The sequence below is a fragment of the Triturus cristatus genome, chromosome 2_1 (genome assembly GCF_964204655.1).
Source record: "Triturus cristatus chromosome 2_1, aTriCri1.1, whole genome shotgun sequence".
Classification (NCBI taxonomy): Eukaryota; Metazoa; Chordata; class Amphibia; order Caudata; family Salamandridae; genus Triturus; species Triturus cristatus.
This window is the reverse complement of record NC_140581.1, coordinates 511,794,295-511,808,126: the sequence shown is the minus strand read 5'-3', so window position 1 is coordinate 511,808,126 and position 13,832 is coordinate 511,794,295. Positions and strand designations below refer to the sequence as shown.

The following is a 13,832-nucleotide window of genomic DNA, read 5'->3' as shown; positions in this document are numbered from 1 at the left end:
ATGGGAATACCTCTAACAGGCTCAAATATTGCACATAGGTTCGCATATTGAAACCAAATGGTTCCGAGTTGTTGACTTTGGACGCCCAAGGCCCAAACAGGGGCAAACTACGGGAGCATTATAGCGCTGCCTTATCATATGTGGTCAGCAGGAGGCAGAGAATAAGGAGACAAGGCCATTAGCGGGCCCTGTGGCACTGAGGTGGTAACGAGCACACCATAACCTGTAAGAGAAGCTGCGTTGCTGCTGAGGTGGAAGTGGTCAATAAACTGCTTGGGAGCGTAAGCTGGTGTTTTCAATGTACGTTGGATGTTCAGATCTCCATAGAGTGACCCGCTCTGCTCAGAGCTTAGCCCAACCTGTCATTTACACTTATCTGCTCAAGCTAAAACCAACAGTCATTCGGAGTGGTGCGTACTCTTGATGCAACCTCTATAATATCTGCACAGTGATACTCACCATTTGCCTGGAGGCGTTGTAGTACCTGGCATAGAGGTATAAACATCATCAAGACCATAGGCAAGACGGACAGAAATCAGCCTAAAATCACTTTTGAACAGGCCAAAAACATCCAGATCAGGGGGCGGAAGACCAACCATCAACGCAACCGGTGTCTAGTGCAACTGGTGGAGTCACAAACGATGATGTGCAAGCCATGTTCACCACGATCCAAGCAGCCCTACCCAACATTGATGGGAAAATAGACACTCCAACGTGCCAAGTTGATCGGATGTCTGAGCGTTTGGATAAACACACGGAAAGACTTGATATGGCTGAGCGCCATATATCTGAAGCTGAAGACACCCAAATGCAGTTTGACTCTAAGCAAGGGAAAATGGATAAACACCTGGCATCCCTAACGCCGAAAGCGGAGGATTTAGAAGCGAGGTCCCGGAGAAACAATATCCACCTAACGGCATATCGGAAACCACAAACACAGGTCTTATGGAGCGCTATGTTGAACAGCTGCTTATTTCGTTGATGGGCAGGGAGACATTCTCTGAAGTTTTTATCATCGAGAGAGTGCATAGATCGTTGGCGCCAACACCACCGCCTGGATCAACACCAAGACCGATAATAGCAAGGATATTAAATTACAGAGACCGTGATGCAGCACTTCACAAAGCTAGAGAGCTGGGTAAGCTAAGTCACGATGGTATGGATATCTCCCTATATACTGACTTTACAGCGGGCTGTTCAGGAAGCAAGGAAGAAATTCGGTCCTGCAAAGCAAAAACTACGAGAATTAAATATACCATATGCTGTGCTATACCCTGCCAGGCTCCGAGTTACGGATGATGGAAAGACAAAGATTTACAATGACCCCAAAGACGTACTGATTGAAGTTCCTCCAACAGAAAGGTCAACGGAGCATGCGCAGGAAATCTCCCCAAGGAGAATTGGAAGAACAGGCAAATACATCAGACGTGGAATAAAAGAATCGAAAATAAGTGCAGATACTATTCATATGTGCCGCCCCATCAAATGGAAGCACGGAGTGCTGCTGGGAAACGAAAAAGTTGCTGCACACAATGACATTGCTGCTCCTCAGATACGGTAGACACACAAACGCAATGGACGTTAAAGAAGGGTGCACATAGGCTGCAAACGGAAGCGGTGTACCTATCCTGATGAACAGTTTTGAGAAATACATGCTGCTGGGAGCAGATAAGTTAAAAAATCTTAAACTTGGGAGTATTCCACAAACGTAATTAATAGATAGTTTATAATTGACTGTTTGGATTTAGGCTTTCACTGACTACACTATTATTGGGGAATGTCTTGCTAGAAGCAAGTTACAGATATGATGTGCTATGTTGTATTTTAAGAGACTGTTGACATGGCGTCCACCCATGTGGGATATCCACAATATATTGTGGTGGCAGCTCCCGCCCACTCGTGAGTACCACATAAGTTAGTTTTTTGGGTTACTCTCTCCCCCTACCTTACAAGGTAGGGGGGGAGAATTCGGCTCTATGTTAAATTTGTTGGGATATGTCTCCGCTACAGGGGAAAGGGCGGAGTGGGAGGGGGGTGGGAAAGGGATAAGACAAAAAATTCTGGTCAGCGTTCGAGGAAATAGACATTCATTTCTATAACTGCAAATTGTGTAAGCGGCGGAAGTGGTTTCAAGATATAGAAGACGACACGCATGGCTGATACTGACTCACATACCCGAAAACTGACATTCATAACATAGAATGTCCGCGGGCGCCAAAATCCACAGAAAATATGTAAGGTACTGGCATACTTAGACAGACATGGTATAGATGTTGCCTGCATACAGGAAACACATCTCACATCACTCACTGAGGGACGGATATGCACACAGTGGGTGACGTACCGCATGGCATCTTCATTCTCTACATACACTAGGGGGGTGTTGCTGTTGATTAGGTGCAGGACCCCATTCCAGCCTATTCATGCCATTAAAGACGACTAAGGGCATTATATTATAGTACAGGGAAATTTTGGGGGAACAATATTGACGATAGTCACGTCATATGGCCCAAATAACGATGACCCCAGTTTTTATGCAAGCATATGGTCTAAACTGAGGGAGTTACCGAACATAACAATAATAGGGGGAGGAGATTTTAATACATGTCTGGATGCGGCCCTTGATAGGTCCACTGGGAATGAAAGATACGGTAAACAAGCTGCCAAAGTGCTTAAAGAGGGAATGGAGATATGGGCGATGTCTGATATATGGAGGTTGAGACAACAAGAGCGTAAAGAAGGAACATGTACGTCAACGACACGCAATACATATTCAAGAATAGACTATTGGTTGATCACACAAGATGCTTGTACATGGACAAAGGGGGTGGAACACTTGCCCAAGACGTTATCAGACCATTCACCTGTCTGCCTCTCGTTGGCAGTCCCCACATACATACCAAGACAGTTCACATGGAGATTTCAGGGAAGTGCAATCTTAGATCAAGTATTTCGCAGTGAACTACACCAGGCAATAGAGGACTATTTTGACCTTAACTCTGGGTCAGTGGATAGCACACGGACACTGTGGGAAGCCTTTAGGTCACTATCAGGGGGCACTGTATTAGCAAACATGCTGGGATTCTGAAAGACATTCAGCAACAATTAACAATGATAGAAAGAGATATTAAACAACTGGAAAGAGAATATACACAAATGCAAAATCCCACGTTATTAGCTGACATAAAGGGGAGAATGAATGATTATCAGAAATATGCTGCTGATGAGATGAAATACAAATCAGTAGGTACACAGCGTGCAACTATGGAGAGGGGGGTAGACCAGGGCAAGCGTTAACGAACAAAATTAGACCGGCACCGACAGCAGCTTATATAACACAGATAGAGAACACACAAAATCAAACACTATATGATACCTCGTCCATCTTAGACTGCTTTAAGGACTACTATCTCCAACTTTACACAAAGAGATCTACTGCAACACCAATAGACATTGATCAATATTTGGATGACATAGCTCTTGAGTGGCTATCTGATATCAGTGCAAATTTTTATGCCATTATATCACAAAAGACGAAATTATAGAAGCGATAAATTCTTTACCAAATAACAAAGCTCCAGGCCTGGACGGGTTACGCGGAGAATTCTACAAAGTATACCGGGACCTATTGATACCGCATTTAGCGGAAATGTACGAAGAAGTATACGAGGAAGGTTAACTCCCGACCTCGCTAAGAGAAGCACTTTTAATAGCGCTCCCCAAACCGGATAAGGACCTAACTAAATGGGACTCTTACCGCCCCTTATCCTTGATAAATATTGATGTAAAGATATTAGCAAAAATTATAGCAACAAGAATTCAGCTCCTACAGGAGAAGTTGATTTTGCCAGATCAAGCCGGATTTGTACCGACACGATCTACCACTCAAAATATACGCACCATCTTTACACTGTACCATTATTTAGATCTGGATCTACCGGCAGCTGCGGCCTTATTAGATGCGGCGAGAGCCTTTGATACAGTGGAGTGGGTGTTTATGTTCACAGTGCTACGCAGAATGGGCTTTCCAGAGCCATTTCTGAGATGGATCGAACTTTTATACACAGACCCCATTGCCAGAGTCAGAATTAATGGGCACACGTCCACTTCCATTAGTATAAGTCGAGGGACGAGACAAGGCTGCCCGCTCTCACCCATCCTGTTCACGTTGATTCATGAGCCATTAGCTTGTAAAATTCGCCAAAGACATTCAGAGACGGCATTGCAGTTTCATCTTCGACCCCTCAGCATTTCACTATACGCTGATGATATGGTGCTATTTACTATCCTAACATTCATTTAAACAAACTTATAAGAGAATTCATACGCTTCGAACAATACTCGGGACTCCGGATAAACTGGGATTAGAATACCCATTGAAATGGCAAACAGAGCCGGTCAAGTATCTAGGCATATGGATACATCAAGATCCAGAACTAGTGGTATGGGAAAACTACGGCAGACTAAGCTTGAGGAACAGATAGACCGCTGGATAAAGATGCCCCTTTCGCTAGCTGATAGAATAGCTCTAGTCTTGTCCAAATTCTTATATTTATTTATCAATATTCCTATCTGGCTCACGCAGACGATGTTTTCTAAATTGCAGTCAGCCATGCAAAGACTTACATGGGCAGGGAAGCAGGCCAGAATAGGCTGGAAAATATTGACGAAACCGTACCATAAAGGGGGCTTCGGTGCACCAGATTTGCAATTATATTTTTATTGCGCACAGGCACAGCATGCTCATTACTGGCTTCAACCGCATGCGTACATACCACACATAGCAGTGGAGAGACATAGTGTACAACCAACCCCACTGATAGCTTACGTGTCAGATCCAAAGTCTTTTACACACAAAGACATGATCCAAACTGTGCACTGCACTTCAAGAGCATGGCATACGCGAGCACACCGCGCGCAGAAACTCCCCATTTACGCCTCATCTCTCCCTATAGCACATCATCCGAGAATATCAGTTGCGCAGGAGAATTTTTTTTACTGCTGTTGGGGGAAATGAAACTGTCACTATGAGTGATATTTTCCCACATGGCAGATTCATTTAGAGGGAGGATCCATCATTAAGTGCACACCATACACCTATGAAGCTGTTTGCACACTTACGGCTGCACATGGCGCTCAGGGAGCTATATGTATCATTTCCAGAGGAACCGCCACAATTGCAAGCCCTACAGATTCTATTAACAGCACCTACTCGTCAAACATTAGTTTACACATTTAAACAACGCGTCACAGGCAGAACAGAGTGAGGTAACAAACAAATCGCTTAAACAGTGGGAAGCACTAATAGGTGATGACATAGATGAACATGATTGGGAATATGGTTGCACGCAGCTACAACTGATGACATCAAACTGCAATTTACGTATCATTCACTTTAAATTTTTGCATCAAATGTATTATAATACGACTCAGTTACATAAATATGGACTCAGATCACATGACAAATGTCACAGATGCGAGGCATTAAATGCAGATTTTTTGCACATGGCCTGGACATGTCCCCAGATCCATAGGTATTGGCAAGAACTCATGGGAGCACTCACGAATATGCTGACTGAACTAATACCCAATGCACCACTTGTTTGCCTACTGGGAATATACAAACTTAAACCTGCCAAAAGAAGGAAGTTCTTAGCTGTTGCACTACTGCTAGCCAAACGTTGTGTTGCAATCCGATGAGGCAGCAAACGCCCCCCCTAGGTTTAAAGACTGGCTTACTGATATGTCGTATTGTAGGGAGACGTTAGAGGTTTATGCGGAAGAACTACCGCAAGCGCCGAGACCTAGGGATTTCTGGGAGCCCCTAACGCAGTATCTTCAGACTACACAAGTACACGGTTGATTCACATTTTAGATAGGATTGCATAGGACATGTCTGTTTTCATCCGTTTTACAGGAGGGCAGCAAACTGATGAAACAACAAATCTTGTGTTCAGGAATTAATCAACTGTATTATATGTTGCTAAATTACGGAGCCCTATGGGTGTCAGATGTCCGGGATGAGGTAGAACATAAATTAGTTTCTTTATGTACAGGACTATGCGAGTTTTTTTTTTCTTGAGATTTGTAAGTATATGCAACCGCAAAGACTGCTTTGTCTGTAATATATGTGTTTTGTCAGTGCTGACTGGAATAATAAATAAAATAAAAAAATTAAAATAAAAAAAAAGACAGTATGTATTACATGTGTGTGTAGCGATTTGGTCCGGTGTACTTTACTGCAGTCTCCTCTGATCTCTGCAGCAAAACCTATGAGCGGGCTTCTGGCATGTGTAAAATCTCACAAACACTTAACCCTACTTCTATGTCTACTTCACTGTTTTTGGTTCCCAAATTATGGTCACCTTATTCATGGTGTTAGTGGTTTGTGGTTTTTGGACCCCATTGCCTAGCTCATGGTGTTGGACAGAATTTGTTCATGATGTTGGAGAGCAGTGCCTGATTTTAGGTTTTGGAGTCGGACACCAATGTACAGCAAATGGTGTTGGACAGAAGTCTTTGGTTCGTGGTGGACACCAGTGCTTTGCTCAGTTTATTGGACAGTAGCGCTTCATGGTTTGAGACAGCAGCAGCGTCTTGCGGTATTTACCAGTGGCGCGTGGCTCAGTGTTTTGCAAAGCAGGTCTAGTGCTGCCCCAGGAGAGGTAGTCTGAACGGGTTTGCGCCGCACAGAAGCCAGAAGCCAGAAGAGTATGTGGGGCGCAAGATGTTTTTCAAAGAGGAAAGCAAAGCAACGCGATCCAAGGCAGTCATCCTCACCTGGCATAACCACACCTCTTTATTCTGAAATTAAATGCTGCCGTAAACACGTTTCCTTCTTCAAAGAAGGGCTATTTGGTTTATTTATTGATTTTGAGCATCACTCGAGGGCTAGCGGTAGGCGGTGTCACCGTCCTGGGCAGACTCATATCCCCAGCACCCTGTGGCCTTAACCAATCATTGGTCATCTTTAGCCCCCGGAGCCCGAATGAAAACCCCATCTATTTATTGCTGATACTAAATGTGCCGCATTGAAAGCTTGGAGTCCCATGCTGAGCTTGAAGGAACCCCGGGCCTAACTTACTGACTTATAGGCTGTAATGGATCAGCTCAGCTGCTAAGAGTGTGACCGCTGCCAACATAGGGAACTTCTGCGGGAAGCCTGCGTCCCCGTAGACAGGGCAGGATGGGTCACGTGTAAAGGCTGGTACTGGGGCAGAGTTGGGCACCCTGAAGGCATGTACTGCCGGCCAGTTCTACCTCCTGGGTATGCTCACCGTTTCGGAGTTCCAATTTCATGACAATCGTTTATTTAATTTATTTGGTGTGAACCTCAGGTCAGTGAAAGAAAATGTGCACATGATTATGACAACACGGTTGAGCAGCAAGCAAGCCAATTATGCTTTTGTCTATCTTTTTGTGTGAATGTTCGGCTTTCAGTTCATTCATGTGTGCACTGTACCAAGTACTGACCTAGCAGGATTGCGCTGTTGTTTTGTGTTTAGTGAGGCTCGAAACTGGATGGTAAAATGGACCTTGGTGTGGGTGAGGCACAGGGAAGCACTGCTGCCAGTGCCAGATCCAGAGCCCTAACCTTCCCTCTCCAGTGCTGTCCAACCCGGTGCCTCACTAATGGCAATTTGAAAAAGAAAGCATGCGCAGTGTGCTCGTGAACAGGCCTGTGAGTTAGATAAGCAGTTACCAGCGACATTGTCATATGAAATTTTTATTGATGTCATAACTACAATTTGCTTGAAAATGCACTATTTACCCACACCTTTTACAACATTTTCCCGGGGGAGAATCCCTGGAACCCGTGTTATGACAGTCAGGTTCACTCACTACGCTTGCTTGCCACAGGGCACTCATCATGAAGTTTTACGCCTCACCACTCTCAAATGTCACCAGCCGCCACTGTAATAATTGCACTGTCCACAGGCTTCTTTAGGCACTGCACTCTTCCTTTCACAAATTCCTCCCTCTTTTGCGAGCACTGCAGGGATGCAATTAAAGATTTCTGTCAATGGCACTGCACTTTCTGCAAAATCATTACATGATTTGCTGTTCGGATCTTCCGTGTAATCACAGCCACAATTTTTTAATGTATTAGGTGTTATGGAGCCATCAGACCGTGGTATTGATAAGGGTGTTTCAACAGCAGCACAAGATGTGCCGCCGTCCCCTCTCTCCACTGTTTCTCCCCCAATAAACGATGTTGCCACTGTGAGGATTAATTAAATCGCGGCTCGTACATCATACCGTGACAATAAAGAGTTATAGTCTCTCACAAAATGGCTTAGCAGAGCCCCCGGGAAGAAGCGCCATGGAGGTGGACTCTGGTGGTGTAGACGGGCGACGGCTGCCCACGCTTCAGCATCGACACTTACTCATTTATTTAGGTATTTTACAATCTACGCGCTGTTCGAGAGGCTTTGCTAACACTCGGCTAGTCCTACTCCCCTTCTGTTTTTTTACTCCACCTCTTCCATGCTGACACCCGAAGAAATATTCACAGCAACAAACCACTGCTATTTTCATTCACGACCAGGGAGAAATGTTTATCTGAATGCCCCGAAACGCCAAAAGCAGGGACTGTTTCACTTTCACGACGGCTCCATAGACCCAAACAGTCAATCGCTTCAGTACCTCTGACTTGAGCCTTTCGATTTCTGTGTCTTGATCCTCAAGCTGTTGTCTCAGTTGATTGGCTGCGACTTTTTCAGTTTCTACTATCTGAACCAAGTGAATGTACTTCTGCATTAGCACCTCTCTCTCGATCAGGATATCCGAATAGCTGAGGAAGAAAGAGGTAAACAGTAAATCTGCAAAACTCATAAACATATAGCTATATTGTAAGTTTGAATACATGGAGAAACTTTTAAAGGAGAGCAAAGGGATCATTGTGTAAAATAAAAGCTAAAAATTCATTTTTCATCAGAAAGCATGCATATGTTTAGTTCTTTGCGGATGAAAAGAAAAATAAACAGATGGCTTACCCAAAAAAGCTAATTTTCGCCATAATGTTATGTTTCCGAAGATGTGTAACCTGACACCACTCACACTGAAGGACCCAAGCCCTTTGAAAAAAGAAAACCCAACGTTTTAAACTTGAAATATAGAGTCAGAATCTTGTGCCCCAGGTCCCGCGCCAGAGCTATGAAGTACAGAGAAGGGTGAAGGAGGGGATATTACTAATCGGATGGCAGTGTCTCTTTCTCGGGTCGCTCCTCCAAAACAACCCCACCATCTACCCCACGGTCCACCGAACAGCTCCCATCTTAGAATTGTGTAGTGGTACTCAACTTCCAATGTGTAATTTTCCTGGTGGGGAGAAAGACTGGCAGTGAGGGCGCCACCCAGCTCTGAAGTGGCAGTCCCCCTATGTACCTCTCCCTGGGGTTTACAGGGTCAACAGAGATTCCTCCGAACAAAAAGAATGAGTAAGGCGAGGGTTTTATTACTTCATTTGAGGGAGTTGCCCATTGCATAGATGGGCTGCTTAGAAGCAGAGGCAGAAAAGGAGTAGAAGTTACTCCTAGGTGGTTTAACCAGCAATGCTCTAGTGCCCTGAGAGATCTGAAAATAGCACTAAAGATCGTCCCCAAAGACAACAACAGGGTGTCTACGTGTAGGGGGAGATACAAACAGGCTCTGAAACAACGTAAAACCGCATTGCAGAATGAGGCATGGGAAAATCTGAGAGTAGCGGCAGAAGCTAGGGACATGACTGCTTTTTGGAAAATTGTGAATGAACCACTTTTCCAAGACAAGAACAAACTTAAGCCAGTCTGTCATGTCCTTCCGGAAGCCTGGGTGGAGCATTTTAAAGGTCTTTACAATCACGAAAGCCAAAGCACTCCTCTCTCATCTGATGGGGCTGGAGATGGTGTAGCCTTGGAAATCCCTTTCACCTTAGGTGAGATAAAGGCAGGAATTGAGGGACTGACCCGTAATAAGGCCCCAGGCCCGGATGGGATCCCCCCGGATCTCCTGATTCCTCAGGTAGATTTGTGGGCGCCCATCCTGGCAAGAGTAATTAATACAGCAGTAGAGGTAGGCATGCCTCCTTCATGGTCCACTGCGATAATTGTCCCAATATTTAACAAGCATTTACAATGCAATGGTCTCGGCAATATTATAGGTAGAGCTATTGGTATTGCTCATTATTTTTTTATCATTATTGTATCCCTAAATAAATGGCATTGTCATTTCTATTGGCATTAGCTTTTTTTTTTTGCATATGTGATACCTATTGCATTAGCAGAGAGAGAGTGAGGTAGTGAGATAGAGAGAGTGAGGTATTGAAATAGAGAGTGAGGTAGTGAGAGAGAGTGAGGTAGATAGAGAGTGAGGTAGTGAGATAGAGAGTGAGGTAGATAGAGAGTCGAAAAAGAAACAGCATAGTTGGGAGTTCTCTTTAATAATACGAATTGATTCCTAGCCAAATTAACCCTTTTTGCAACATTAATCAATGTTCTAATAATGTATACTCTGCAGTGTGTATGCAGTTCTGGGATGAAAGTTAATAGCTCACCATTCTATATTAGGACTTAAGTTATAAATGGTAAGTAACAGAAGGATGTCTCTTTTGAAAGCAGTAATCTGTTTACATCATATGCACCCTGTAATCTACTTAGTACACGTTCTATTAACCCTCTGCACTAACTTCATATGAGTCAAAACCTCAACTATACAAAATGCTGCTCGCTCTCCCGGAAGATAATTAATCACACGAGTTTTCTCGACATTTATGTGAGGCCTGGTAAATGCCGGCGGAAAGAAACGCTGCAGCAGGTGCTTCAAAAGTTTAATAAACTTTTGAACACGGCGCCGCCAGGAAGCCAGCACCCGGTGTGGTGGCACCGGTCGCACAAACGCAGAGTCGAAAAAGAAACAGCATAGTTGGGAGTTCTCTTTAATAATACGAATTGATTTCAAGCCAAATTAACCCTTTTTGCAACATTAATCAATTTTCTAATAATGTTTACTTTGCAGTGTGTATGCAGTTCTGGGATGAAAGTTAATAGCTCACCATTCTATATTAGGACTTTAAGTTATAAATGGTAAGTAACAGAAGGATGTCTCTTTTGAAAGCAGTAATCTGTTTACATCATATGCACCCTGTAATCTACTTAGTACACGTTCTATTAACCCTCTGCACTAACTTCATATGAGTCAAAACCTCAACTATACAAAATGCTGCTCGCTCTCCCGGAAGATAATTAATCACACGAGTTTTCTCGACATTTATGTGAGGCCTGGTAAATGCCGGCGGAAAGAAACGCTGCAGCAGGTGCTCGTGGGGCTGTCTGGTCTCGTGGACGGGCCATGCGCCTTGTTCCAGAGCCCAGCGTTCCGTGCTCAGCCATTACGGAGAGACGGTTTCCCTGATGTGCTGGTCAGGTTTGCTCCAGCTCCTATCTTGAATAAACGTATCCCGATAACTGCACCGACATCGGCTTCATTATTTATTTCATTTTGGCGACAATTGTTATCAATGGAGCAACCCGCCAGCAAGTGAACCCACGCCACGCAAGAGAGGATCGACCCCTGCTTACCAGGATGTATGTATGTATAGCAGCTGTCAACTCGGGCAAGGTACGTGACGAGTTCCCGCTACGCAATTATCCTGCTTCTACTGCTTACTTCCGTGCGAAGCCTTTCTGATGTGTGGGCGGTGATTAGCAGAAACCCGCTTCGCTTAAAGCGGCAAGGGGCACTTTGACTTAAAGTTAACGGGGCGATCCCAAGTCTTCCGGGGGAACATTGAAATTGGCATTACTGATTTGAATTAGCACTTCACACAACAAGCGCATACCTCCTTGCAGAGCTATTTGTTGCTACGAGAAAACTATAGCTCATCCACTTAAAGTGGCAACAGTTTCTGGGTCCCATCTTCAACGACCCTTAAAGTAACTGTTTCAGTTAAAGCAGCAACGGCAATTCTGGGCACCACTTTCAACTCCTTAACATTGAAAACTGCTGGGGAGCCTCAGTTAGGCTACACTGGCATGGACACCTTAGGATCCTATGCGGCTCGGTCAGGGGGGACGAGACCAGAGCAGCAGCCAACACGGGAGCCAAGAGCAGGGGGAGAGGACGTCATGAACACCGCCGCCTTTCTCCGAGGCAAAGCAGAAATGCCTCGGAGAAACGCAGCGGCGTTTTCAGATTCGGGGGCGTGTTTCTTTTTCTCTCCTCTTGCCATTGGCTGGAGGAGAGAAAAACACGCCTGAGAAAGGGCGTGGCTAAAAAGTGGAAAGAACAGCACGGAACACGCCCCCGAATCTGAAAAAGACGGAGCCTATTTGGAGGGACGGCTCTCTTCTCCAATGGCTGGCCTCCGTTTAGGAAGCCAGCCAATGGAGGAGAGCCAAAAAGAGAGGCGGGCTAAAGAGCCACTCTCAGAAACATTAAATCTCCGACTTCCGGTTCTGCCTTCGGCAGACCGGATGGTCCTCGACCTAAAAAGGGCAATAAAGATAACCCACAATGCTACAGACCCATTTCCCTCATAGATGTCTCAGTGAATGTCATGGGGAGAGCAATACTAAACCGCCTAATGGAATGGGCGGATGAGCATGACATCATCTCGGACATCCAGTACGGCTTTAGGCCGGGCCGCTCAACAACTGACCAATGCCTTAATCTTTATCTCCTGGCTGCCAAGTACACCGTCGCTAGCAAAGAGACGGTGTACCTGGCATTCATGGACTTGACAGCGGCTTTTGACCGGGTTAATCGCACTAAATTGTGGGCGCTATTGGGGGATATGGGTTTGGATCCAGGATTGGTTAACATCCTATGCACTTTACATCAGTATACTTCAGCCCGGGTCCGGTACAAAGAGGAGGGTGACACCACGGATCCTTTTCCCTGTTCTAGGGGTGTCAGACAGGGCTGCATTCTGGCACCTTTCCTATTTACATTATATATTAACGGCTTAGACAAGGCCCTGGGGGTATTAGGGGCGGACGCCCCGAGGATAGGTAACAGAGAAATACTGGTCCTGCTTTATGCAGATGACGCGGTGCTTTTGTCACGCACCGCGCGGGGCCTTCAGCATTTGATCGATGGTTTTGTTACCTTTATGGAGAACCTGGAGCTGTCCGCTAACCTCTCCAAATCTTACATTATGGAGATGGGAAAGAGGCCAGGCAGGAAATTTATCTTTAGGTTTGGGTCCCACCCCCTAGAAAAAGTGCAGGCATTTTCTTATTTGGGAATTGTGTTTGACACCCGTAATAGGTTCAATAAATTGTTAGATGAGAAATGCAGTTCCCTTACCAGCTCTTCTGGGGCAACCATGAAATTCGCACACAGGCTGGGATGATGGTCTCCAGAACAAATCGTGAATTTGTATAGGGCCATTAGTAAGGCAAAAATCTTATATGGCAGTGAGGTATGGGGATTCATTGACCCCAAAAGGATACACGTTACAACAAACAAATGATGGACGGAATGCTGACAATGCAGACATTCTCCCCCAGTCAAGAGATTTGGGTTAAATCCATCGTTCTTTTGCCCACTACGCCACCCCAGTTTAGACATGGCCATATGCAAATCAGTCTTGACCCTGTGCCTCATGGGAACAGTCCAGCCCGAACTGCCAAGCCATGTCTTCCCTGGACCGGAATCAAGCATCCTAGGACCGGTTTCTGGCTATCAGCCGTCATCAGCCAAGATAGCTTGACTCTAGTGGCGTAGTGAGCACGGGTCCCACGTCTGGGAATACCCATCCCACTTAGGGCGAAAAGCGTTACAACAAACAAATGATGGACGGAATGCTGACAATGCAGACATTCTCCCCCAGTCAAGAGATCTGGGTTAAA

At 45.1% G+C, this 13,832-nt stretch overlaps 1 protein-coding gene across 2 annotated transcripts in view; it reads right to left on the bottom strand.

The window, feature by feature from the left end:
* The window catches only part of RASGRF2 (Ras protein specific guanine nucleotide releasing factor 2), a 2,022,215-nt gene that overhangs the window by 1,381,574 nt on the left and 626,809 nt on the right, over window positions 1–13,832 (bottom strand). For both annotated transcript variants that reach the window (XM_085632406.1, XM_085632407.1), the window contains exon 3: window positions 8,647–8,794. In XM_085632406.1, the coding sequence (XP_085488532.1) occupies window positions 8,647–8,794 (148 nt within the window). The remainder of the gene's footprint in view (window positions 1–8,646; window positions 8,795–13,832) is intronic.